The 27,386-nt window shown below is 45.8% G+C and overlaps 1 protein-coding gene across 1 annotated transcript in view; it reads right to left on the reverse strand.

Moving 5' to 3' along the window:
- Positions 1–27,386, reverse strand: part of ASB10 (ankyrin repeat and SOCS box containing 10) — a 943,773-nt gene that overhangs the window by 555,134 nt on the left and 361,253 nt on the right. Inside the window, exon 2 of the mRNA XM_069210746.1 lies at positions 21,114–21,381. Coding sequence (XP_069066847.1) covers positions 21,114–21,381 — 268 coding nt within the window. The remainder of the gene's footprint in view (positions 1–21,113; positions 21,382–27,386) is intronic.

The following is a 27,386-nucleotide window of genomic DNA, read 5'->3' on the forward strand; positions in this document are numbered from 1 at the left end:
AATGTGCCCTTAGAGTAGTTTGCCAACATTTATAAGCGTGCTTTATATAACGTGATGTACTAGAATTGCACTAATCCGACATAATCATAAACGTGTGCTACGATTTGCTTGTTTGAAATGTTTTAGCTTAGCATTACTTTAGTGCAGGCTTCGGCCTAGTTGCCTGGTCTCACGGTTTAGATGCTCGTATTTTTCCAATGTGCTAATAAACGTGTATTTTTGCTTGAAGCTGTACTTTTCCACTGAGATCGTTCACATGCTTATCTTAAGGTTTCGTGCCAGCCTGGCATATTTCTCTCCTTACTCCAAGGTCAATCTGCAGGTGTGGACAATGGATGCTCTGAAAGTGAGTTAATTGGTATAAAATGTTGCAACTTGCGTACTCGTCTCCAAGGATAATGTATGCTTAAGTAAAAGCTTGAGAACTGTCGTTTTTGATTGGACAATTTGAAGCTAACCTATGAACCCTCCAATGGAAGACCCTACTGGATTTGAACTGTTGTCTATTTAAACCAGGTGCACAAGAAGAAAATAGCTATGATTGCCATTACCAGCTAATGCCCGACATCGCGTCATTCGGTAGCTATTATGGCCCACTTTGCTGCGACGCCATTTTGAAAGAGACTTTGATTCTTTCTCTAATCGAGAGAAAGAGACTTTAAATGATTCTTGCCCTAGAGACTTTAACTTTGATTTAGCCCCTTGCATGAAGTAGTAGTTTTACCTTGCCGCCGTGAGGCAATTGCCCCGTCCACCCCTGCCCCTTTGCCCCGTCCCATGCTGATCGAGAAACGGTACCTGTGAGACGAAGACTTCCTTGTATGCTGATCGTAATTGGTAAATATGAAAGGAAATTGTACAATTGCATTGTGTTTCTTTTAGGTAACCAACTGCTGATTTTGATAAGATCCCTAGTTAGGAGTTTTCCAAATTTATGTTGCTAAATTGTTTTCGCACGAAGCCCCACATGCTGATGCTAATTTGAGGTTAGATGAGGATTCTTTTGTTGCACGATGCAATTTAAGACCTTGTTATGCTGACTAAATGTATGCAATTAGTTCATTACAGATTATCGTATTAGTGATTTGCATTGCTATTATCGAGTGCCTTGTTATTCAAATGCTACATAGATTGCACCTGTTTCGCCGTTATGGACAGCTATTAATGTTCATTTATGTTTATCATTTGGTGTTGAGACACATCTATATCGTGCTAGCTTTGTTAATATAGGTAAATAAATTCACTAACTTTGAATAAACTGGTGTGGTTATTCCTGACTGAAAGGTCAGGGTTCGCCGAAATGTATTCTGGAATAATTGTTAAGTGTTATGTTGATCAAGGTATTGCTTATGTTCGTTATTGATTATTGATTTGATGCAATTGATCGATATAGAGTACGGAGAGTTCCACTTAGTCAAAAGATTCATCGGCCTAAAGAGCGTCCGAATACAGGTAAATTATTAGTACGGAACGCTCTATCAAGTGCATTGAAGTGCAGACTGCAAAGCGGCAGCGGGAGGCTGAATCATGGGGCTGGGTCTGACAGCAAGCGCTAGACTGTGCTCGTTGCACGGAAAGGGCCGGCTTTTGACCGGTGCAGCTTGTGAGCTTAGGAATCCGGCTGCAGTTGCCCTGACCGGCAGTCCTATCAGCAGCCTGCAGGGAATACCAAACAGAATCCTCCCAAGACTCCCTCTTAGCCAATTATTAGCTACTGCCCCCTAAGGTGGGGGGCACAGAGAGACAAGCTTAAGGAGCTCAAGGAGTGGCGCAGGAAAAGCAAAACCCCTGAGCTGGCACAAACTGCTCAATGCACCATGCTACGCTTGGTGTACCTGGCTGACACTTGCCTTTAGCGACTTTCAAGCATTTTAGCACAGTGCATTTCAGCGCAGTGCAGCCCAGCAGTCCAGCAACTGGACAGTAGCAAACAGGAGTGGATCAAGTGCCTCAGAGACTTTTTTGGCATCTTGGGAGGCCTTTCTGAGGTCTTCTGAGATTAAAAGGAAATCTTTAGCAGGGCGGGCAGTGTAAAACCTACCTGTACGGGGGGTCTGCGTCCTCCACCTTTCAGTCCTCCAATCATCATTTTATGACCATGGATACCCAGCTAAGACCGGCATAGTGTAAACCCCAGCTAGCCGAAGCCCAAAGCAGCACATGCACATCAGGGCGTCTGAAATGTGCACAAGAAGCTCTCTACTACTGAAAGTTTGGACAAGAGTGTTGAGGGCACCTGAGCCGAGAGCTATCTTTGGCAAAAGAAACTCCCCTCCCACACTCTAGGCAGTGAAATTGTATTTTTAAACTCATCTCCTACAGAATTAAAGGAAACTATGGAGACCCCACCTCCCCCTACAGAACAAGAAAGTACTACAAGCCCAAAAAGACTGAACCTCCTGACTATGGGCGTCACTGCTCTTTAGCAGGATCCCCGACATCAGAGGATACCCAGCAAGACATCCACCCCACTTAAACTCCTGTGGTAACTAACTCAAGCTGCTTCCAGAGATCATACCGTACACCCAAGAAAGGACACTTGCTGCCCTCCAGAGTTTCGGGAAAACCCCCCAGACATCCTCACACAAACAATCTTACTTAGAGATCTGAAAATGGGACCACACTCAAAGAGGTCGAAAGCCACCCATAATTGTTATTTGACAACCAAACTGTAAAGTTGGAGGAGGAGGGGCTGCCCACGAAATCTACCTGGCACCTTTCCCCAGAAATTATGATAGTGCCCCCGTTGGCCAAGGAGGAACCCTCCCAGGCAATAGCTGAATCATGGGCCCTCTACAGTACCAATGGTGCGCACATTCAGCTAGACTTGGACACAGACATCTCATTCCTATGCAGCACACCCAACGGTGAGCCTGATCCAGTTGTAAAGTCAGCAGCATGTGAGCTAACCTCCCCAACACCCTCAAACATAAAATATCAGAGAAGCTAGAAGAACACTTTATAGGGGATGAAGTGATCTTAAATGTAATGGACCTGTCTGTTTTTCCATTCAAATATCAAACTCAGCTGGACTCAATGCGTAGTCCCCAAGAGCCATTTGCCCTAAGTGGGCACCAAGTCATGAGCCCTTTTACCTATAAGGACGCAACAACCCCCTAGCAGTGCCCACCAAGCGAGGATATCCAACCAGAAATCCCAAAGCAAGACCCAAACAAACACAAGTTAATAAAAGCAGAGGGTACTGCAGGCAAATATGGTCTCTGCTTGTGGTCAGCAATAGACAACACCCTGACAACGATGAGTCAGGCAGTAATAATGCACGCAGACAAATTAGATACCAAATACTAATCCTCCAAACACTTGAAAATTACTTCAAAACAATTGACTCACAACTAGATAACTTGAACTCTCTCATTGTGAAGCTCAGCAAATAGTGGACAAGCTTCCCAATTCGTGTTACTGCCAACTTCTTTTAGAACAAATCTCAGCTTTGCTAGGGGTAATATCCGACCTAGTGACTGAGTGTAAGGCAAATAATCTATTTGCAGGACAAGACATGTATTTGAAACATTGAATATCAAAGCCAGAACACTATTGTGTCCTTGCATTGATCCTTACCTGAATTGCCATCTGATGCTTAAGCCATAGAAAATGTAAATCTCCCTGATCTCAGGCCCAAGAACGAGGGCACAGCTGAGTTTCTAGCCCACTGAGTGGTGATCCACACATAATTAAGTTCTCGAAAAAGAACAGAAAACGCTTGAGGAAGCTAAACAAGAGACATAGGGGGTCATTTTGACCTCAGTGGTCTTTTTTAAAGACCGCCGAGGGACTGCTGTGCTGAAGACCGCCAGTGGTGGCGGTTTTCCGCTCGGCGTATTATGACTGCTGGCAGCTCTCCGTCCTTTTTCGGACGGAGAGCCGCCAACAGCCATACTGGCGGGTGGTGGGGAAGTGGAGGTTGCTCCACCTCCACCACCACGTCAACAGAACACCACCCACCGAATCACGTCCTGTCACGTGGCGGTGTTCTGTTGACGGTGTGATGTCGGCGGAGCAGCCCCCATGGATCCCGTCCCCTCCCGGAGGATCGACGGACCATGTAAGTCGATTGTCCGTTAGGGGACGGGGGTGGGGGGTGTTGTGTGTTGTGTGCTTGCATGGGGGTGTGCGTGTGTGTATGTAGAGGGGGAGTGTGAGTGCGTGTATGCTTGCAGGAGTGTTGTGTGTTTGGGAATGAGTGTGTGTATGTCTGTGGGTATGTCTCTATGGATGTGTGCGTGTATGTTTGAATGTGGGTGTGAGTGTCTGAATGTGTGTGTGGATGTTGGCATGTATGTCGGTGTGTGTGCGTGTATGTGTGTTGGTGGTGCCTGCGTGCGTGTCGTGTGTGATTGAGTGATGTCTGATGTTGGGGGTCAGGGTGGGGAGGGGGATCCTGCCACCTTTTGGGGGGTGGCAGGGGTGGTGGGTGGCGTAGGGGAGGGAGTCGGGGTGGGGGAGAACCCTATCAGTGTCAGGGAAGGAATTAGTGCTTACGCCATTGGTTTCACGGCAGTTCCAAACCGCATGAAATCCATGGCGGTCAGCCGGGTCCAAATACCGCCGGCGGTATAGTGACGACCGCCGGGCTTGAGACCCAGGTCTCCAGCCCAGCGGGCGGAACGGAGAAGCGGCGGATGACCATGGCGGTAACCGCAATGGTCATAATTGCAAAAAAAAGACCGCCAGCCTGTTGGCGGTCTTACCGCGGCTTCTCTGCCGTCCGCCAGGGTCGTAATGACCCCCATAGAACCTCATTATGACATTGGCGGCAAATGCCGCCTACTGCCAGGACGACAGCCGCCAACATACTGTTGCCATGGCTACCGACCGTCCATCAAATTATGTACGTAGCCAGAAGTCTGCCAGAAGGTTGGCGGTATTCCGGCTACGGTCATGACGGCGGATGGCGGTAAGGTGGCGCTGCTGTCAGCAGCAGCGCCACTCCAGCAGAACGCTGGCTACCGTATCATGTTCCATGATACGGCCTGGCAGTGTTTTGCTGGCGGACGCAGCTGCTGGCAGCAGTGCCGCATCCCGTCTCCTGCCAGAGGACCTCCTGCAAGCAGGTAAGTTGGGTTCTCCGACAGGAGAAGGGGTGGGGGTTGTTGTGTGCATGTGTGGGGGTGATTGTGACTGTGTTTAAATGCGTGCATGCGTGTGTAATGCGTGTGTGCATGAGTGGGTGTGTGTGTGCATGTTGTGTTGCGTGTGTGCCTGGATGTATGTTCGTGAGTGTTGCTGTGAGTGTGTATGAATGTATGCAGGTGTGGGTGAATGTGTGTATGCGTGTGTGTATGGGTGTGTATATGTGTAAGTGTGTATATGTGGGGGGGTCAGGAGGGTGGGGGAGGACTCTGTGGGGGGGGCAGGGAGGCTGGGGAGACCCCTAACAGTGCCAGGGAAGGAATTCCCTGGCAGTGATGTGCCTACTGCCATAGTTTGCGTGGCTGTACAGAAACCACGGAAACCATGGCGGTGGGCGAGATCAAAATGCAATGAGTGGCCTAGTGACGGCTGCCAGGCTGGAGACTGTAGTCTCCAGCCCGGCAGTTGTTACTGCTGTGGCGGTCGGTGTGTTAACTTGGCGGTTTGGCTTTGACCACACCGCCAATGTCATAATAGTGGAGGTATGTGCAGCCAGTGCGGTAATACCTCCACTATTGCACCAACCGCCAGGTCATAATGACCCCCATAATCATCGGATCAAAAATGTTTCCTATACTCAAGAATGCCAAAACAGTGAACAAACCAAGGAGCGCTACTCCTTTGGAGGAGAAATCATTAGTCAGCGGTAATCCTTTGCCAAGTGGTCTGCAACCTCGCCACAAGGTCACACATTCGGTCCCATACGCTGGAACGTCTTGACCCACAGAAAATTCAGACAGGGGCAACAATGCATTATGCTCTCCACCAAGTGATCCAAAATCGATAGTGACTGCCGCAGCCCAGACAGAGGAGACCGTTGCCAACCTAAGCATTTTGGTACCCAGAGTGGAGACCAACGGCTCAAGCAAGGAAGAAGCCACCCAAAGGACTGGTGAGGGGAAATCTACCCAGCAAAGCAATTTGGCAACATTCAGCATTGACCAACCGTTGCATGATACCCACTTCAATGAAACACTATGTGTGACTCAAAATCTCCGATAGTCGATCAGTATAAACACCAACTCTCAAAACAATGACTACCCTTTCACTCCCAGCGAAGCCATCAGTCAGTAGCCACAACACCGATCTATGTCTCGGGAATGGCCAGTCAGGTAGTCCCGGAGACTGCTGGCCTGACTGAACAGCTCAATTTTCACTGCACGTTAATGCATCTCAGTGTGAATTCCTGGTCCCTCCAAATTTAACAGGAGTGTTGGTGCATGGTCAAGTAAGGCAACTGTGGATGCTTCACATGCACCCTTTGTGCAAGACCCAGAGCACCCGAAATTTGAGCCTTTGGAGGCGACCCTTTTATTCCACCCGGAATACACCTCCTGTGGGAATGAAGATATCCTGAATAGAGGAAACCTACTTAAGCTTCTTTCGGCTCTGCTCAGTCTGGATATCCTTGCATCCAAAGACTCAGGGCCTCATTTAGATCTCAGCAGAGGGAATACACTGTTGGGTATAACATCCATCATATTACGACCCCCATAGGATATAAAAAGGTCGTAATACAGCGGAGGGCATATCGATCACGTTTGTGACAGAGTATTCCCCTCCACCAAGATCTAAATCAGGCCCTTAGTTTACATCACATTCATCCAAGAGAGTAAGGACTGCCCAGAGGAGGCAACTAAAGTGCTGTTCCAAGATGAAGAGATAGCAAAACGAGTGGACTGCCATTCCAAAATACGGGCTCAGTGGGGCATCAGCATTAGTAAAGTGGCAAAACCAAAGCATCCTTGGCCTCTGGTCAAAACTTGTCACAATCATCGTCAGCAGGACTTTGTCCTTTGCTGCTCCTGGGCCCACAAAACCCAAAAGCTCCAGTTGAGCTGATTCTGATTTCCATGAAACACGCTGCCAATAAAAGAACATGCCAGCTTGTGCCCAGCGCCCAGTGAATGTCATCATCCTACACCTCAAATCAGCAAGCAACGGAATCTAAACACAAGATTTCTGTTATTCACCTGCAGTCCTGCAGTTCTGCTCATGGAATATCGAGGCCTTAACAACCTCTTGGCAGACAATGATGCTGTGAAAGAAATGGGCAAAAAAGACAAACTCTGCCTGCACGAAACCTGGCATTTGACCCCCACAAATTGGAGGGATCACTTTGAATTTGCAACAGCAGCTGAACCTTTACTCAAGGGGGGACACCCTTCGGGTGGAGTTGCCATACTGATAAACAAATCTCTGAACTCAAAGTACTAGCAAGTGGCCTGGGGGCCTATAGTTTCATGCAGGCAATGGCTACAAACAAAAAGCAGGGTAGGAAAATACCCCCTATGATCATCAGAAGCATCTATATAAATCCCAACAGCCCAAGGCAAAATCATCCACCAAAGAAATTGTAAATACCATCAAAAACGTACGGCAACAATTTCCTGCAGACTTGTGGGTAATGGTGGGAGACTTTAACATGTTTCTGTTAGGCACCACAGACCCTGCCTTATGGCAACAGGACGGATACACTGCATGGCATATCCCTGAAACTGTGCTGGGGGGGGAAAAGGATAAGACTGGAGAAAAACTCACCAGCTCTCTCAACTCATTGGGCCTTGGAGCCCTAAAGGAAGAAGTATTTTGGACAACCAGCATCCTGCACACATATAATGAGCTTGAATTCCTCACAGGATGACTATATTTGGGTATACACCCAGAATTTTCCCCAGTTAAACAACTTCCAAATCCAGCATAGTCTGACCAATTAACAAGCAATACTTATTTCACTCTTTTCAAGGAAATCACCAGACTAACACAAATGTTAACAATGGGCAATTAAGAAGGTGCCTGTAGGCTGTGGAAAATAAAATGGTCAACATTACTGTCAGTAGGGAAAAAAGAGGAATTGATGGAAATTCAAAATCGGGGGGAAGAGAGTACTTATGGTCACCCTTACACTGGGCCCAGTTGCTTGAGAAGCAGCTTAAGAAGTTCACCAGCAAGGAGGGTGCAACAGGAAGCAGGCAATCTAGTAATTGCCATCCGGCCCTAAGAGATCTCAAACGCAAAGTGAACAAGCTTTTGAAAGCAGCCTGCAACAACAGAAGTACTCCAATAAGAGTGGAGGAGATCTGGTATGCAAGAAGGCCTACAGACCAAAAGCATGGGAAGTGGCCAGGCAAGAGGAGGAAGCACTGGACACAACTCCACGAGGCCTCAAAAACCAAAAACTCAGCAAAATTCTGGAAATGAGTACAGAAAAGAACAAGTAAAAATAATCCAAAGATCTGCCCCTCAATTCCTGCCCCCAAGTAGGCAGAATACATCTTGAACCTATACAATTTTGTGGAAGAAGAACATGGCCTAGTTCACCCACTGGATGACAAGCGGAAGCACTTTCAATAAAATCTAGTACAATGGAGCGCAGCTCTGGTCGACAGAAACAAGATCCCATGAACACTGGCCTCATTCTGCTCAGCTGGAGCCTCATGACCAAGTTGTTTGCCAACCAGAATATTCAAACCAGCCCCAGAGGAACGGGCCTCTTTGCAAAGCCCCCTCTTCAAAAACTGCACCTTGCTGAATGAAGTGCCAGACAGTTGGAAAGGCGCCATTGTATTTCCAATTCTTTCAAAATGTGCATACGACCAACCGGACAATTTTCGGTTAATTACTGTCCTTGACATCAAGGGCAAATGCTTTGCAAAAATCCTAAACAACAAATTTGAGGAATGTTTTAACTCGAAGTCTATTAATACCCATTACTCAATCTGGCTTTAAATGCGGTCCTGAAACTGAGGACAATTTAATTATCCTTTCCTCCTTAATTCGTGCTGCTAACATCAAAGATGCCCCACCACTCTATGTAGCCTCCATTGACTTCACAACTGCATTTGAAAAGTGGACAGATCATGACTCTGGCAGAAGTTGACCAACTGCTGCACTTTGGAAAATCTATTCAGAGCCATACCAGGTGCATGCAAAAACATCAGCAAACAGAGTTATAACCCCTGAGTTCTGGACCAACACCTGTGTCAAACAAGGATGTATCTTACCCCCACTTTTGCTCAAACTTTATGGGGCGGATGTAAACAACGCTGTTAGAAATGGGGTTTCTGGTTGGCTAGGGTATGCCCCTCAACCAGGCAGAACCCAGCACTCTAGTCAGGGCAAGTAAGTTACAAGCCAAAGACAACCTGTGTTCACCCTCGGTAGCTTCGGACAGAGCAGTAAGGTGTACCCTCAGAGGCCGTGTGTAATGAGCTTGCGCAACCCACTCACACCAGTGACACAATAACTACACCACAAAGGAGACTCCATATAGGTCTGTATAAAAATATACTTCTTATATTATTATATATACATATACAGCATAGGCCAAAATGTCACACATAAGGAACATGGGGCCATATGTATGAAAACTGGGGTCTGCGATTTGCAAATAGCGATTTTTAAGAAATCGCTATTTCTGAGTCGCAATTGGCCATGTAACAAAATTGAGATTCGGAATTAGCAATTTCTTAAAAAATCGCTATTTGTGGTTAGCGAGGCCCATTTACCGAATCGCAATTTGCATTCTTGCAATTTGCGATTTTTTTGCGATTCGGTAAAAAATCGCTAATTGCGAGAAAGTTCGAGAATGCACACCTGGAGGAGCCTGATGACATCAACAGCAGAAAATGAGTAATCCCAGGCAGTTTCAGGTGCCACACCCAAACCAGCATCCTGAGAGAGAGCAGCCAAGCCACATAGAGCAGCACTCAGCAGGAGCAGAAACACCTGAGCCAGGATGGAGACCCCAGGAACATCACAGGAGAAGCAGTAGAGGAAGCGCAAGCTCAAGTTTAGTGAACAGGAGCTGGAGGTACTGACTGAAGAGGTTGTGAGGAGCCATGACCGTCTGTTTGGGAAATCTTCTCTCAAGGTTCCTGAGAGCGAGAAAAGAAGGTTATGGCTGGACATCCAGGGAAAAATCTGCGCCATTGGAGTGGCACAACGCTCCATAGAGGAGATTAAGAAAAGATGGTACGACCTGCGCTCCCGGGCAAAGGAGAGGGTGGCAAGGAGACTTGCGGAGGCCAGGGGCACAGGTGGCGGACCACCAACCGAACCACCATCCACACCACTGGAGGACCTGGTGGAATCCACACTCCTCCCTGATACTGTGACAGGGGTCAAAGATATCGACACCTCCGGTCAACCGAGTACCAGCCAAGGTAAGTGCAATGTTGTTTGTGAACCCAATATGTGTATGCACTAAAGCCCCTTAGGAATTAACATGTAATGTGAAGTAGTGTGTGAAGTAGTCCAGTCCACATCTTAGAAGCAGCACAACAATGCATTATGGGAGTTGCGGTCCACAAACTAGTACAGACAGTAGCATAACAATGTAATGAAGCATAGTGACACCCAAGGTAACACAACACACACAACACCATGTAGATCAGTACCTGTACCTTTATTGCCATTTTCAGACAGATAATGTAACATACAGAACTGACATGCTGCATATTGTTGTTACAGGTGGGCCAGGCCCAGCAGCCACACACAGTCCATGTGTAGGGGAGACGGACACCAAGCAGCCCTCTGAAACCAACACCAGTGGGTCCCTCCACATCTCCAATGTGTGCCACAGGCCCAGGGCACTACCACTGCCAGACTTCAGCGGCGACTCGGATATGCAGCAGGAAGGGCCAAGCACACCGTCTGCACCAGACAGGCGCAGCCAGATACTGGAGGCAGGGGTCAGCCAGCACAACACAGGAGTGCCACAGTGTCCCAGCAGCAACCTCATGAGGCAGGTGAGGGTCCGTCCTTGTTCAGGGGCCTTGAGGCTGCTATGTTGCAGCAACAGCGCCTGCAAAACAAGTGCATACTTAGTTTGGACCAGAACCTGAGAGTCCACAATAGACACATGATGGGCCTGCATCGGCAACTGGACGCACTGAACAGCAACATCACACAGCTGCGTGAGGGACAGGTGCAGGCTTCTGAGGACACTAGGGACCTTACTAGTGCAGTGCGTGACCTCTGCCAGGAGCTGCGCCATGAAAGGGTTAGCCGGTGCAGACAGGAACACCGATTCAGGACAATGTTTTTTCAGCTACTGCAGGTCCTCCAACAGGATGGCGAATTCCACAGCACTCATCGCCCGTTGCGCTGTGGCGGCACAAGTGGAGGCTGCACACACCAGCAGGGACGTGGTCCAGGGCCTTGTGAACATCACTAATGTGATTGAACTTGTCATGGGACAGAGATCTGCCACTCCCAGTGAGGTAGCCTTGGGGGACACTGAGGACAGTTCTAGCCTCAGTAGTGTGGCCGTACCTGCAGCAGACACCAGATGGCGCAGTTCCAGGCGCAGCACTGCCACTGAATGACATTCAAGGTGCCAGTGAGTTAACTTGGCACCCGAATGGTGTGCGGGGGAGGAGAAAGTGACGCTTGCCGCATTAACACTGGTGTTGCCACTATGACGTAATAGTGCGTGACTCTGTTCTTTTGTTAATTTTAGTTTTTCCCATCACCTGTTTACTTCATTTATCACTCATTTATTACCTGACGTAAGGTAATACATTTCTATCACTACAGGTACAGTTGTCAGTGGATTCTTGTCATTCATACTCACGTCTGAAATGGTTGTGTGTGATGTCGGAACGCCTTTGCCTTCCCTCTGCTGCACTGGTCCTGTCTGCTGGCTGTAGAGGTGGTATGGGATCGTCATCCTCATCTGATTCAGTGTCACTGATTTCTATAGGTATGCCCCCTGGTTGTAGCTATATTGTGCAAGATTGCACAAGTAGCCACTATTCTACATGTGGTTTCTGGACTGTACTGTAGTGCCCCTCCACTTTTGTGGAGGCAACGGAAGCGACTCTTCAGCAGGCCAAATGTGCGCTCCACAACGTTGCGGGTTGCCCTGTGTGCTGCATTGTATCTCTGTTCTGCTGGTGTTGCGGGACTGACGTAGGGCGTCATCATGTAGGTGCGCACTGCGTAGGCACTGTCTCCTGGAAGGGACAGAAGGTGTGATGAGTAACTCTGCCATCTGACATGGGTTTGTCATATATGCACCAGTGTACAGAGTGACATTACCTAGTAGATATCCTTCACCAAACTCCCCAGCTAGCAGTCTTGTGTGAATGCCGCTGTGGCAAAAGATGTAAGAATCATGTGTGCTCCCTGGGTACCTGGCCACGAGATCAGTTATGATATAGGAGGCATTGCATATCACCTGTATATTCATGGAATGTTGGTATTTACGGTTTCGGTACACATACTCTGTGACTGATGGTGGACATATTGCCACATGTGTGCCATCTATGGCACCTAGGACTTGGGGGAACTGTGCTATCTGATAAAACTCTATTTTTGTCTGCTGTATTTCCTGTAGGGTGTGGGGGAATCTGATGTACTGTTGGAGTTTGCTTAGCATGGCGTTGATAAATGCATTGAAAAATCTGGAGAGGGTACTCTGTGACACCCCCCCAGCCGCTGCTACAACCCCTTGATAGCTCCCTGAGGCGAGTAGGTGTAGGGAGCATAATACCTGAACATGGGTGGGTATGCTGTGAGTCCTTAGTGTTCTGCGCTGCAGTATGGGTTGTAGCTCAGCTATCAGATCAAGTATCATGGCTGAGTTCAACCTATACCTCTCAAATATTTCCTCCTCTGTCAGGTCAAATAGTGTAATGCGCACTCTGAAAATGCGCTCCTGTCTCCTCCTCCCTCTCCTCAAACCTGCCAAGATCATCATCCTCCTCGCCATGACGTAGAGTGCAGCCATTGAGGAAAAGAGTTTGAGGCATTCTGGGCCTCTTTATATAGGTTGCACCTGGTTACCACCTGGTTTCACTTAGTGGTATTTTGCATGTGCAAAATGCCATTCTGCGAAAAATCGATAATTGCGATTTTTTGATGCATCTATTTGGATTTTGCGAATCGCATTTTGCGCCTCGCAATTTCCTACTGGAAATACCGAATCGCTAAATGCGAATCGTAAAACCAGGTTGCACCGCAAAAAATTGAAATTTTTGCGATTTCTTATTTTTGGTCTGCTAATGCCTTTCATGCATCGCAGACCACGTTTTTGCACTCGCAAATGGCTGATTTTTGCGATTTGCACCGTTTGCGAGTGCAAAAACTTTTCATACATCTGGCCCATGGTGCCTGTTACACAATTACTGAACTGTTACTTATTCTCCTGTTAGTGCGACCCACAACATCATACGATATTGTCAGTATATAACCCAGAACATCATGGATTACAGGTATTGTGCAGATGTAACTCTTATTTCAAGGGGACTCAGGATCCCAGTTCTGAAAAGAGCAACTCCTTATACAACATCCATCCTAGCACAACCTGAGAATGCAACAGTTTTGAGCAGGGATAGGGTACATGAATCACCACAAGTCATGAGTCACAAATATTGTGCATAGTTTAGATCAAGGTCAGGTGACGGTGACCTACACCAGGGCAAGAAGCAGAAGAGTAAAACAGTTGTACCCCCAAGCATCACCATACAGACAAGAGGCATGATAACGTTGCATATCACATAAATACTGCAGCCTTACTGGCTAAAATGGGCTCTATGAAACCCAAATTATCAAGCATTAATAGTATGCCTGTCATAACATGCAGTTGTAGCAACACAGGAGTCCCCACAAGTCCCAATAATGGAAATGCCATCGCCAGAACATGATCACAGAGATTCCCCGGGTGCTGGAATACCTGTGTCCCCATTAGGCGAATTTCAGTAGTCTTTGCAAGTGTTTTTGAAGTAAAGGTAATTGTCATCCAAGCAGATGCCTCAGAAAAGCCTGCATGCCTATTGAATGTATTCCGGTAGTGTAGGAGGCTGGCCTGGTTTGTAGTGGTACCAAGGGGTACTTACACTCTGCACCATGTCCAGTTATCCCTTATTAGTGTATAAGAGGTGTCTAGCAGCTTAGGCTGATAGAAAAGGTATCTTAGCAGAGCAGCTTAGGCTGAACTAGGAGACGTGTAAAGCTCCTACTATACCACTGGTGTCATGTGCACAATATCATAAGAAAACACAATACACAGATATACTAAAAATAAAGGTACTTTATTTTTATGACAATATGCCAAAAGTATCTCAGTGAGTACCCTCAGTATGAGGATAGCAAATATACACAAGATATATGTACACAATACCAAAATTATGCAGTAATAGCAATAGAAAGCAATGCAAGCAATGTACAGTCACAATAGATTGCAATGAGAGCACATAAGTATAGGGGCAACACAAACCATATACTCTAGAAGTGGAATGCGAACCACGAATGGACCCCAAACCTATGTGAGAGAATGGAATGCTATGTTCCCAATCCCAGCTGACATTAAGGTGGTGATTAAGGGATTAGATCACACTGAGCAGGGCCCAATTTCTGGAGAAGAACCTAGTGGTGGCTTTCCAAGAGTTTCAAGCTGATGTGTATAAATGGAGACGTTTGCTGCTTTTGCTATTTGGCAGGGCTTCTTTATATAAGGTGACCACCCTACCTAGGTTCTTCTACATTCTTCAGAGCACCCCTTAGACCATCACTGATACTTTTTTGAGTGGCAGCACACTGTGCATGATGGTCTGAGATGGGAGTACTCACTGAATAGCCCTACAGACTTTACAGAGAAATGCCTACAGTGGTGAAATTATTAAGTATTATTGGGCCTCCAAGCGACAGGCAAAAAATGATTGTGGATTCTCCTCAGGGAAGACCTAGTGACAAGATTAGAATGATCCCTGATGGTGGGAAACACACATTCACACACACACACTATATTTGGCAGGTCATACAGGACTGTTGTTCTGGGGTAGACAAAGGTTTCTCTGGAGGCATGGGACAAGGCCACAAAATATGTGGGATGGCAAAACAGGCTCTCTTCGGCCACCCACCCTTTGGAAAGGCAAAAGGCTGAAAGAAGTGCAGAAACCGATGTAGAAGGCTAATTATTCAGCGGAAAAACAACACAGGAGGGGCAAAAGAATAATGGGATATTCGGAGAGTGACTCCTGGTCCCGTGTGTAAGGTTCCCAATAGACAGTAAAAAAAGGATTACACACGGTTCCACCTAATATAGTAGGTTTCTTTCAAAAAAGTGGTTCAGTCATTAACTGGGAACCGAAATTTTTCGAAGCAAGGGCCCTCACTCACCATCCGGTGACATGCTTCATCATAGGGCCAGCTCCTCGTCAGGCCGGCGCTGCAATGCCTGACGGGCCCCACAGGGGGGCTCTTTGCTGGAGATCTTTTAAGAATTGAGAAAGCCGGTCAAAAAGAAGGGATGGATTGGTAAAGGGAAGATTAAAAATGCCTAGAGGTGTTCACTAATAGTTTTAATTTTCATGCTACAACCTCTGGCAAGATTAAAAACCAGACACGGGGAGTTCGTGGGATGATGTCCACACCCCCCATATAAGTGCAGGTAGGTATAGTAATAGTTGCTGAGTCTCTTGGAAGGAAATAGTATCCAAGAGACGGAGCACACAGGATCCCCTGTGTCACTCTCTATAAGTGGTCAACATGTTTCTCGCTTTGTTACAGAAAAATTAACTTGTGCGATTCATCAGGACCTTATAACATACCTAATCCATTAATTGGTGGAAATGTGAAAGTCAAAGACCCTCCAAAGATTCATGGTAGGGCCACATCGGGGGAGTCCAGGCTACAGAAATCAACTCTGATTAGTATCCGGGACCGCTAATGCCGGCACACCTACGCCAGTTCTTCACACCCCTACCATGAATCTTTGGAGGGTCTTTGACTTTCACATTTGTGGAATTTTCCACCAATTAATGGATTAGGTATGTTATAAGGTCCTGATGAATCGCACAAGTTAATTTTTCTGTAACAAAGCGAGAAACATGTTGACCACTTATAGAGAGTGACACAGGGGATCCTGTGTGCTCCGTCTCTTGGATACTATTTCCTTCCAAGAGACTCAGCAACTATTACCATACCTACCTACACTTATATGGGGGGTGTGGCTATCATCCCACGAACTCCCCGTGTCTGGTTTTTAATCTTGCCAAAGGTTGTAGCATGAAAATTAAAACTATTAGTGAACACCTCTAGGCATTTTTAATGTTCCCTTTACCAATCCATCCCTTCTTTTTGACCGGCTTTCTCAATTCTTAAAAGATCTCCGGCAAAGAGCCCCCCTGTGGAGCCCGTCAGGCATTGCAGCGCCGGCCTGACGAGGAGCTGGCCCTATGATGAAGCATGTCACCGGATGGTGAGTGAGGGCCCTTGCTTCGAAAAATTTCGGTTCCCAGTTAATGACTGAACCACTTTTTTGAAAGAAACCTACTATATTAGGTGGAACCGTGTGTAATCCTTTTTTTACTAATTATTCAGCGCCCATTCAGGATACAAACGACCGTTAGCCAGCTCTTCTAGATAAACATAATGAATTTATTAGGGATAGAGTAGAAAGACATGTACATGGAGGATGCTCTGTACTAGTGTACACTCGAGCAGCCTAATACAAGGAAGTAATACACGATCTTTTATAGTATTAAACCACAAACATAATTCAACGTCTTATTGGTTCTTTGGCTTTGACGTATGACTACTTCTCCATTATGGCTGAGGTCGTTTTTCCTATCATACCATATATAGTAACAAAAAGCATAGAAAAGGATTTTACACAAGATGGCCTACGTGCCTAATATCACATGGTCCATCTTGTGACAGAACTTGAGAACATCACGTACTCAGACTGGTACTTTCCAGAAGGGAGATTGCTTCAGCTAGCATGCAATGACGATGGTATTTCCTGATGGCTGTTCAGAGGGCAAGCCTTTCAACATAATGTGTTCCTAGCAATAGCGAATTACATTTGTAGGCCTCTTTACTTAATGCTAGGCCTGTGCAGAGATTGTCATTGTGTATCACAGGGGCCACTAGGCACAGCATCCCTAAGAACTGTAAAATGGGATTCCACACCGACGGTACACAAAACTTGATACCTGATAGTCATTTCCACACTGGGTGATCTGGTTGGAGTGACGAGATGATGTCCTAAAGGTGAAATTAATAGAGTCTGAAGCACTGGAAGACAGTGGCCCCCCACGAGAACAGAATACTATCAGAAGGAATGTCCAGAAAGGCGGTCTTGTGTACATTATGTACGCTTACCAATAGCAGGACAGATAATCCAGTGCACCTCAGAGCTCAGTAGGAATCGGAATTAGGCTGAATGAATTGTATAAACTTGGAGGCTGCGCCAATGCACCTGCAAGAGGTATCGATTAAAGCTAGTTTGAAGGTTATACAAATGGAAAGATTACACAGGGTGTATTACAACAGACAGACTATTTAAGATAGGGAGGGCACCTTCCCCCAAATGTCTAAGATGTTTTAAACTGGAAGGTTCCCGTTTCCATACATTCTGGAATGTCCGGTCTTTGAGCAGTATTGGCGTGAGATAGTCAAATAACTCTTGGCTAGTCTGAATAGTTTCAGTCCCAGATGCCATGCAGTTTGTTATCTTAGGTTTATAAGGGAGGGGGTATAGCTTTGCCCAGGAAATAATTACTGTTTTGCACACAGGTTCGCTAAGGTGCTTACAAGCATAGCAATACGATGAAGGAGTCAACTGGTACCAACCAAAGTCAAGTGGATAACTATTGCATATAGGCAGAGAGGATGGTGTACAAAGCCAGGGGATGCCCTAGAAGGTTTGAGAAAGTGAAAAGGGGGGCTGGAGATCGAGCTACAGCCTCAACTGGGAAGGTAAGAGTATCAAAAGGCCCTCCCCATATGGAGAACGATACCCAAATTGGTGACCTGTATCATGAGAGGAGGAATTCACTTACCATCTCCTCCTACGGTTAGTAAGTCAACTGCCTCAGCAATATCGGAGACATTGTTGGAAAAAAGTATGGGTGTCATTGATTAACCTAACCCACATTGGGAAACATATTGTGTAACTTTCACACGTGTATGGTTGATGGTAAAATGTTGTGAGCTGTTATGTAAAACAATAAAAACAAATTTAAAAAAATGTTGAGAATCAGTACTTAAATTCAGTGGGTCTCACTATATAGTGTTACAATATATTTAATCACAGTGGTGCTAAAGTGGCACTATGCAAAAATGTAATGTCGGAGAAAAAAAAACATTTTATAACAAACTTGGTGAAACAGCTACTTTGAGGATGCATTATATGTTTAACAATCACCAAGACTATATTTTTCTCGTTATGGAAATTGCATTTTTTTTTTTTACGTGAGCATAAGAATTACCTTTGCTAAAGGCTTGTGGCTCATCTTTTGGAGCGTCCTCAGGCGTCAGCCCGCTTGTGGCTGAGAAGTCAAGGGGAAATGGCTTCTGCACTGGCTCTTGTCCCTTGGAGAAGTTTGCAACTGTATCCCTTAGTACGCCATTTGTTGCGCCACTGAAATCCCCTATCCCAAGACATCGAGGTTCCTGTCTCTCCTCTGATCAGGGAAGAGTTGCACTAGTGGTTGGTTCCGGGGAACTTGCATAAGGGATTTCAGTTGACACAACCCATTCCTCTGGTTGTCACTAAAGACACCAGCAAAAAGGGTTGGGGTGGACCTCAAAACCTAGGACTGGTAGTCCAGACTGGAAGCACTCACTTCCTCCAATTGAAAGGAATTGACTGCAGTGAGAACAGCCCTACTTTGGTTCCATCCTCTGATTCAGGGGCACCCTTTTTGTGTTCAGGCAGACAACCAGATATTCACAGCCTATATCAACAGGCAGGGGGATGGCTTCCTTTCTTTACAAGTTGGCTAGGGAGATTTGCGCTTGGATAGAGCTCATTCTTCTCTCTCTCTTTGTGCAGTTTATCTTCTTATCTTGCTGATCAGTTGAGCAGGTCCTTCCCATCGTTGATCTTCCTGTGCCTCTCTCCCCAGGTTTTTAAAGACATCACTGGTCGGTTAGGTCTCACATGGTTGGACCTGTTTGCCACAAAAGAGATCTTGCTCCTTCCTCAGTTTTGCTCTCTGATTCTTGCCAGAGGTGCGTGGGCGACGGATGCCTTCTGTGTCCAGTGGCCTCCCAGTCTCCTGTATTGTTTCCCTCCTTTCCCATTGATTCTGAGAGTGCTTCAGAAGATCAGGGAGGATCATGCCCTGGCCCTCTTAGTGGTCCCGAGTTGGGCGAGGATGCCTTGGTTTCCCCTGTTGCAGGAGATGGCAGTGGCTCCTCCTTTGACCTTGCCCCTTTAAACTTCCCCCTTGGTCCCATCAACCCTTTCTCTGCAGTCTCCCCATCATCTGGATCTGGGGGTTTGGCTTCTGAAGGGTTAAGGCTGTTGTCTCTGGGTTATTCATCAACCGTGGCAGACTCCATTCAGCAGTCCCGTCGTGCTTCCACTAGGAAGTCATACAATATGCATTGGGGGGAAATACTGTGTCTCCAAACAGTTTGTTGTCCCTTTGTTGTGACCCATTCAGGATATTGGATGGATTTTTTTAGGGTTGGCTTTGTACTAGGTTTGGTGGTCTCAACCATTTGTACTCAGTGGGCTGCTATCCACGCTATTCGGGGTGAGGGAATGTTAACTCGTGCACATTTGGTTTCCAGGCTGTGTGCGGAGTGTTTTTCTGCAGCGCCCAGTTATCCGGTCCCTGGTTCCTCCTTGGGATTGCCTTTTGTCCTCATGGTTTGATGGAGGCACCCTTAGAGCCTCTCAATTCTGTGGACCTTAAGTTTGTGTATTTGGTGGCTATTTGTTCCGGGAGCAGGATAGGTGAAAATGGTGCTTTGCTTTCTGTATCCCCTTTCTTTCGTTTTTTTTCTGATAAGGTGGTGTTGCACCCCAGTTCAGCATTTTTGCCTAAAGTTCCTTACTCTTTTCACTGTTCTCAGGATATTGTTCTTCCTGTGTTTTACCCTGATCCATCCTCGGATGAGGAGGGTTGGTTGCACACACTTGATGTACACAGGGCGTTGTCAATTTATTTGCGCAGGACCTCTTCTTTTTGGAAATCTGATTCCGTGTTTGTTTCCTTTGAGGTGGGTAATAGAGGTTCTCAATCAATTCTTCCCTTTCCAGATAAATTAAATCTGCTATTTTGTGTGCAAACAATTTATCTGCCTGTGAGGTCCCATCTCGCGTGCAGGTAGGTCTACCAGGGAGATGGCTGCCTCTTGGGCTTCCTTTAAAGGGGATTCCTTGAAAGACATTTGTTGTGCAGCCACATGGTCCTTCCCTCATACTTTTTTGTCTCATTATCAGGTTCAGTTATGTACAAGGAGTTTCTTCTTCTTTTGCTGATCATATCTTGTCTGCTGTGTCATGATGACTTTGTTTCTGTTTTTCTTATTAAACTCTTTCTGTATGTGTACATTGCAGTCTGCTGTTTTTTGTTGTTATGTACATATAATCAATCTGTGTTGCTTGGGTGTTCCGAACGTGTAAGGACTGAATTCGGGGAAGATGGACTTGGAGGTAATACTCCAGTTGCTTACCGTTAATCTTCATTACTCCAGGCCCAAGTCTTCCTCGATACAGTCCTCAGATTACCTCCTCCCATCCCCTGGTGGGGTTGATTATGTGTGGTTCTTTTTGCTTTGGTTTGCTTGGTACTACAGGATGTGTGGTGTGTCCAACTCACCTTTGTAGTGGTGCCTGGGTAACATCGGCCATGTTTTGAGTTGCCCAGGAATAGGTTCTTCCAGGAAGACAGGGAATCTCACATGTAAGGACTGTATCGGGTAAGAGTTGGACCTGGAGTAATGAAAGTTATCAGTAAGTACCTGGAGCATTAATCTTATCCAGATATGTTTTTCAACATGTTTGCTCTCCGCTGTTTCATAAAGGTTTGATGCGTTGGCCTGCCTTTATTAAATTTTAAACTCAGATACCTTTTAGATCATAATCAGCAAAGCTGTGACACTGGTTTTGAAATGGAGTTAGAACCTCAATCTCTTTCAAAGTAAAGATGGAGATCTCGCACACACAGACACAAAGTCAAACACACATCCACAATCGTCCAGTAATGGACACTCACCTGATTGATTCAGGAGTCTTACAGTAGTGCAGTGATGTAAATCCAGTGTCAGAAACTGCATTGGGGTTAGCTCCGAAAGAGAGCAAAAGTTGCACACTCTCAGTGCAGCCATTTTCACAGGCTTCTTGAAGGGGTGTCTGTCCACCAGGGGCGAACTCCACATTGGCACCATGCATGAGGAGGTGCTTCAGGCAGTCTGTATAGCCACGGCTGGCGGTGATGTGTAAAGGAGTTGTCAGTTCCTGCTCATATGTAAGAGACCAGAGTCCTGGAAAGAGAGGGGGGGAATCAATGAGTGCACGGAAACCTGTAGGCTGACATTGCTGTAAGAGGAAGGAACTTCCAGATATCGGTGTTGTGCAGTTCCTATTTTGGTAATAAGACAGCATGTTATTAGTGGCAGCACCACCAAGTGTGGGAGACTGGGTCAGCACCACACCACTTTGTAGCTGTCGGCCTAACTCCTGGCTAGCTCGCAGTGCCTCACCCACGCTATCAGGGGAGTGTTGATTTGTGGCAACCTAAATATGACACTGATTCCTCAGGGAAGTCATGAAAAGAGATCATACCCATTTCACTCACTCAGTTACTCATGTATGCCAAAGCAGGACACAAGATGCAAACTGAATTTCAATGCATTTATTTAAGCATTGCATCCTAGTATAAAAAGCATGTGCTACGATAATAAAGCAAATGAAACATAACACAGTAATCATCATAATCACAACCAAAGTAAAGAAGATGAACTACCCCACCATGTTGTGTGGTTCTAGAAAGCCTAGGGATTCTAGAGATTCCTGCACAAACCTATGTCTAGATCTGAGAGCATAGAGGTTGTAAACCTTTTGCCTGGCCCAACCTAGGGGAGTAGCCCCACCCCCATACTAAACAGAATAGCAGGGTTCTACCTGTTGTCTGGGTGGCAATTCTCTTGAAATGCTGAAGAGTCAGCACCAGGATCAGCAAAGCTGCCTGCAGTGTGCTACATCTCCCATGATGGTTGTGACCAGAATTCCTTCCACCCTCCTTAGCCCTATGTGTTGTTTATATAATAACCCATACATAGTTTAGGGAAAGGGCCTGAAGTAATGATGTGTCTCAGGATAGAACTGGCTCCTTTCCCAGTGGCCAAAAATTAAGCTTTGTGGTGTGACCAGAGTCTGCAATGATGTCATTAGGGTGGGGGTGAACAGGGATTTAAGCTGTGGTGAGCAAAAGAACAATGGGTTAAAATCTGTGACTAGGGGTGAATGTTTTATTTGTTCAGCATTCCATCCATCATCTGCTCTTTTGGCTTTTGTTGCCCTAAGCGGGAAGGGTATGCCCACATGTGGGTCCAGTGCTCACTGTGTCACTGGAGTCAAGCGAGTCTGGCTGATGAGGGGTGATACCCTGAAACCGGTTTCAGGATGCTTGTTTCCGGTCCAGGGAGAACCTGGCCTGGAATTACGGGTTGGACTGTTGCCATGGGGAGCAGGGTCAAGACTGATTTGCATATGGCCGGGTCCAAACTAGGATGGTGTAGTGAGCAAAAAAACAATGGATGAAACCCACATCTGTGACTGGGGTGAATTTTTGCATTGTTCAGCATTTGGTTCATCATCTGTTCTTTTTGCTTCAGGTAAGTGACAATGGCTTTAAAAATACATGATAAAGATCACTGCCAACAAGATGTGCAATTCACTAAGGAGGCCAGACCCAAACACTCAACCTACACCACTAGGCATGGTACACTTGGAAATATTTAGCCATGGCACTAGGAGACTTGACATTTAATCTAGGCCTGGCAGAAATGTAAATTAAGCTGCAAACTTGCATAGAGTCGGGAATTTTGCTTTGTGCTTGTTACACAAAATTATAAAATTCCTTGACATTATGCCACTTCAGTTAATTGGCTACTATTTGTGGTAAAAATGTACAATGAGTGGCATACTTTGCTGCAATTCACAGCAAAAATGTACAGTGAATGCACAAGAACAATAGAAGGCAAGCCGCTGTTGTTCACTGTACTCTTTTTTAAGTTTATTCTCATGCCAAAAATTGACTCAAGGATGCATTTTGTGCTAAGATATAGCATGAAAGGATGGATTAGCATTTTGCCCCATAAATAATTTGTGTAATTAAACAAAATCAAACTAAGCAAAGTTTGAACACCCCTAGTTCAATCCTGACTCTATAACTTTGCCATAATATGCTGGTTGTGAGAGTCTGGGCAGGTTCCACAAGAAAGTGGCATTTCACTGGAGAGAGTCGCCCTTAAGTCTCACCCTCGGAACCACTCACAAAACATTTATTGTACAATGAGCAAGATGAAACTATGGAACAAGAAACCTGGCTTTTACTAATCCATGGTTTCCCTTCTGACAACTTTTGTGGGGTCTTGGCCAACCACTTGTTGAACATATTTCTCTCCTCCTTTTTATAGGAATTAGAATGAATTTAAATCAAACTAGAGACTGGTAATAAGTATGTGATAAGGAAACAAAGACTATAACCCAAGAATCATTTAATTTTACCCATGTGGGAGATAACACCAAGAGTCATAGTCCACTCACTAAAATGGTGTTCATTAAGAAAGTTATGGGCTATGATGCAAGCAGTCCTTCTCTATGTTGTTGATTCTCTTGATTCATTTTTTTTTAAACTTTATTTTCATTTTATAGAACAACCAGGCAGCATATAATTATGTCATGACAATCACTGGTGAGGTACAAAGTACACAAGCCCAAATAATGCAGGCACACAGTCAGTATGGCAATAGTCAGTGTATAATAGACAGTACAAACGACATCACAAACCAATAAACTGGACATTTTCCATCACAGGCATAACAACTTACGCAGCTACTAATCCAAGGGGCGCAGATAGTAACCTCGCTGCCACCATGCAGAGGTGTGCTCAGCAATCTTCTCCCTGCCAAGGAGCAATACCATACAGTGCGGAATCCATAATGTTGTACACCCTAAGAATATTCGGAAACCGACTAATCACAGTTTCTATGATGCTATTTCACTCTCTTCTGCATCTGCAGCTTCCCCATCCCTGGAGCACATAAGAAATGTTTGGTAAGGTCCCTAAATATCCCTTGGACAGTTGCGGAGAGGCATGAAGTCATGATACAGGTCAGATTGCAGTATGTCATATCAGAATGCGAGTCCTGTAATATTGGGAGAGGGCCCTTCATCCAATGCATTGCTATGCTGCCCCTGGCCAGTAGTAGCCCTAGCACAACGAGTTGCTAGCATTCCTTCAGGACATCCCTATCATAACCCAGCAGTGCCAAAAGGGGGGTAAATACAACAGTTTCAATTGCAATCTCCTGCAGTGCCCCGCTAACCACAAATCAAAAGTGCTGAATACCAGGGCAGAACCAAGCCACATGAGCAAATCCAGCACCATCCTTGCCACAGGGTGGACATCAGGAACTGTTGCGTACACCACAGCTAAATAGCCGAGTTGGGATGTAGTACACATGATTGAGATACTTGAAGTATATCAGCTGATACTGACCATTCAGAGAAACAGTTTGGACCACAGAACAACAGTAAGTCCATTATTTTCGCTAACCACTAATTCTAAGTCCTCCTGCCATTCCAGTCTAGCCCTAGTGGCTCCAGGCCATTGGTTCTCCTGTGAGCATTCATACAGTTGGCGATCATGTGCTGCAGTGTTGTCGCTTGCAGCAGGTAAGCTAAGGCAGGTAATTCCAAGGGTTCCATTAGGGATTCACCCAGTAAGTCCTGCATCGTGTGGTATGCTTGATAGTGTAAATGCACAGGAACAGTAGGTGCTTCACTTTTAGCACACACCAGTACCCAGTTACGAAGGATCGTCAGTAAATAAATCTCCCATATGTTGTAATCCGTGCCCCTGTAGTGCGGCCACCACGGCCCTCTCCTGTCCCAAGGGAAACCACACACACCACTCCAGTGGTATCTGAGGTGAATAAAAAAGGGGCCTAGCCTGTAATACTGCTACATTTTTAAATGACTATTGCATAGTACTGATAAGGTCCACAGTGTGAGAATGATGTGGAGACCTTTGGAACTAAATCCTGGATAGAGATAGCAGAAGAGCAGTATCCCATTCCAGCAAGTGGTGAGTAAGATCCACTGGGGCCATGCAGCCAATAATGAGAGAAGATACATTGTGCAGTTCTATAATAAGTCTCCAGGTCTGGGGCATTTAAACCAGCCATCGCATAAGGCAAAGCGTGTCACAGCGTACCCATGGATGTTTTCCAGCTCATGCCAGTCACACCATCAGAGCATGTAAAGTCTGGAAGACCACACTGAGCAAAAGAATAGGAATGTTGGCAAATACAAACAAAAAACAGGGCAGCATCACCATCTTCATCTTCACCATTATGCTCAACTGCCTCTGATAGGCGCTGCGCAGCTTTTTAATAGTTTTCTGACATCACTACCTTTGGGTTCATGTGAGCCTGTACGCCCAGCTATCTTACCAAGTCAGTAGTCCACTTTAGTGAATACTGTAGCTGTACTTGCCTTGTGGCTGTGGTTAGGTGGAATGTAAGAGATTTGTCCAAATTGATTTGCAACCCAGAATAGCCACCAAATAAGACAACTTCTCTAAGAACCAGAGAGAGGTTACGTTCTGGATTCCGGACATACAAAAGTGTGTCATCTGCGTAAGGTGGTACAACTAGATTGTAGTGCGGGAAGCGTACGCCCTGTTGAGCATGATATTTGCATAGTGCACAAGCCAAGGGCTCCACACACAATGGAGACGAGGGCAACCCTGCTTCGTTCACACAATGGGACCCCCTGAATGTAGGCCTTGAAAGCCTCCCACATAATGGCAAACTTCCTCGTGAAACACAGCATACTGCAAAGAATATTGCGGAAACTGCTAGGAGAACCCAAGGGGCCGCAAGAATTCCAGTTCAAGATCCAATTAGACCAGGAAAGGTTGGAGTACATTTGCAGAATGTGCTCACAGCGCCTGAACCGAGGCACCCATCTCTGAGACAAGAGCCATTAATCAATTTGCATGTATGTTCTGTACTGTGGAATAATGGGTATATCCCCTGTCCACAGCAGACCTATGATGCCAGACTACATCAGTCCGCATTGATCGGCCATATCAGTGATAGTGAGGGCTGCAGCCGAGGGCCGTCGTGGTGGGCACTGGGAATGATCTTTCTCAGGGGATAAAATGCAATTAAAGTCACCGCCCCAAATAGGGGGCACGTCCCTGCATTGAGCAAGTATGGCACGCAAAGCATAGTAGTACTGCAGGACTTTGACACCAGAGTCATGTCAGACCCAGATCAATACGCCATGTGCATGCGCAGTGAAGCCCGCTGCATAACAAGTGTCTCTGTGTAATCTACCCACTGTCAGGCCACTCACCTGGAGAACTTGTTCACAGAGACGATATTGGACCTTACTCTCTCCCAGCACAACGCCCGACCAAGGAATGATAACCTCAAATAGGGAACTGTCCTAGGAGGGAAAGGGATCAGGACAAATGAATAAAAGAGACAAAGACTTTCGCCCTCTGAGTGGTGTCTAGCTCGCTATCCTGTTCATGAACGCCTCAAGTGTCTTCCTCTTTCGGGGTGTGCAGGACCTGTAGAATATTTATTTATTAAAAATGTTTTCATTTGATGTGTACATCTCCCACTAAGAAAAAGTGTTCTAAACCCAGATCCTCGTAGCTCGATACTAAGCACCACAGGATGTAAAAGAGACCACACAGGGCATTTGATGTACCACACAGGGCACACAAGCACCCACAAAGTAACTGGGGGGGTTACGGGATGTAGAGGGAGATGCTCATTCATTCAGTAGGTTTATATCAGGATTAAAATACCCCATAAAACATGTTTAATCACAACAAACAATGTATTAATTTACAAGTGAAATCCAATAATATGCACTATACAAGTTTTAGTTTGGCATATTATGTATAACCTTTCTATATACACAAAGTGCAGAGCCCAGCATGCAATAGCAGCAGTTTTAATGTCAGAAGCATCCAAAAATCTCACAAAGTAGAAAAAAATCAAAAAAGGATTCATTTTTTAAATTAATATCTATAGCAGTACAAAATCTGCCATCTGTCACCTCGAAGTCATGACTATGTGTATCTTCAAAAAACGGCTTAAAATTATCATTCCCATTGTAGATAATCTTAAAAGTAGCTAGAAAGGGTTTCAGCCAGACTGTATACAAGTACCAGCTCACAGCAGATAGTATTAGTGGGTCTGTATTTACCCTTAATATCCTGGAAGCAACTAATCCCTAG

This window comes from Pleurodeles waltl, chromosome 10, assembly GCF_031143425.1.
Source record: "Pleurodeles waltl isolate 20211129_DDA chromosome 10, aPleWal1.hap1.20221129, whole genome shotgun sequence".
Taxonomy (NCBI): domain Eukaryota; kingdom Metazoa; phylum Chordata; class Amphibia; order Caudata; family Salamandridae; genus Pleurodeles; species Pleurodeles waltl.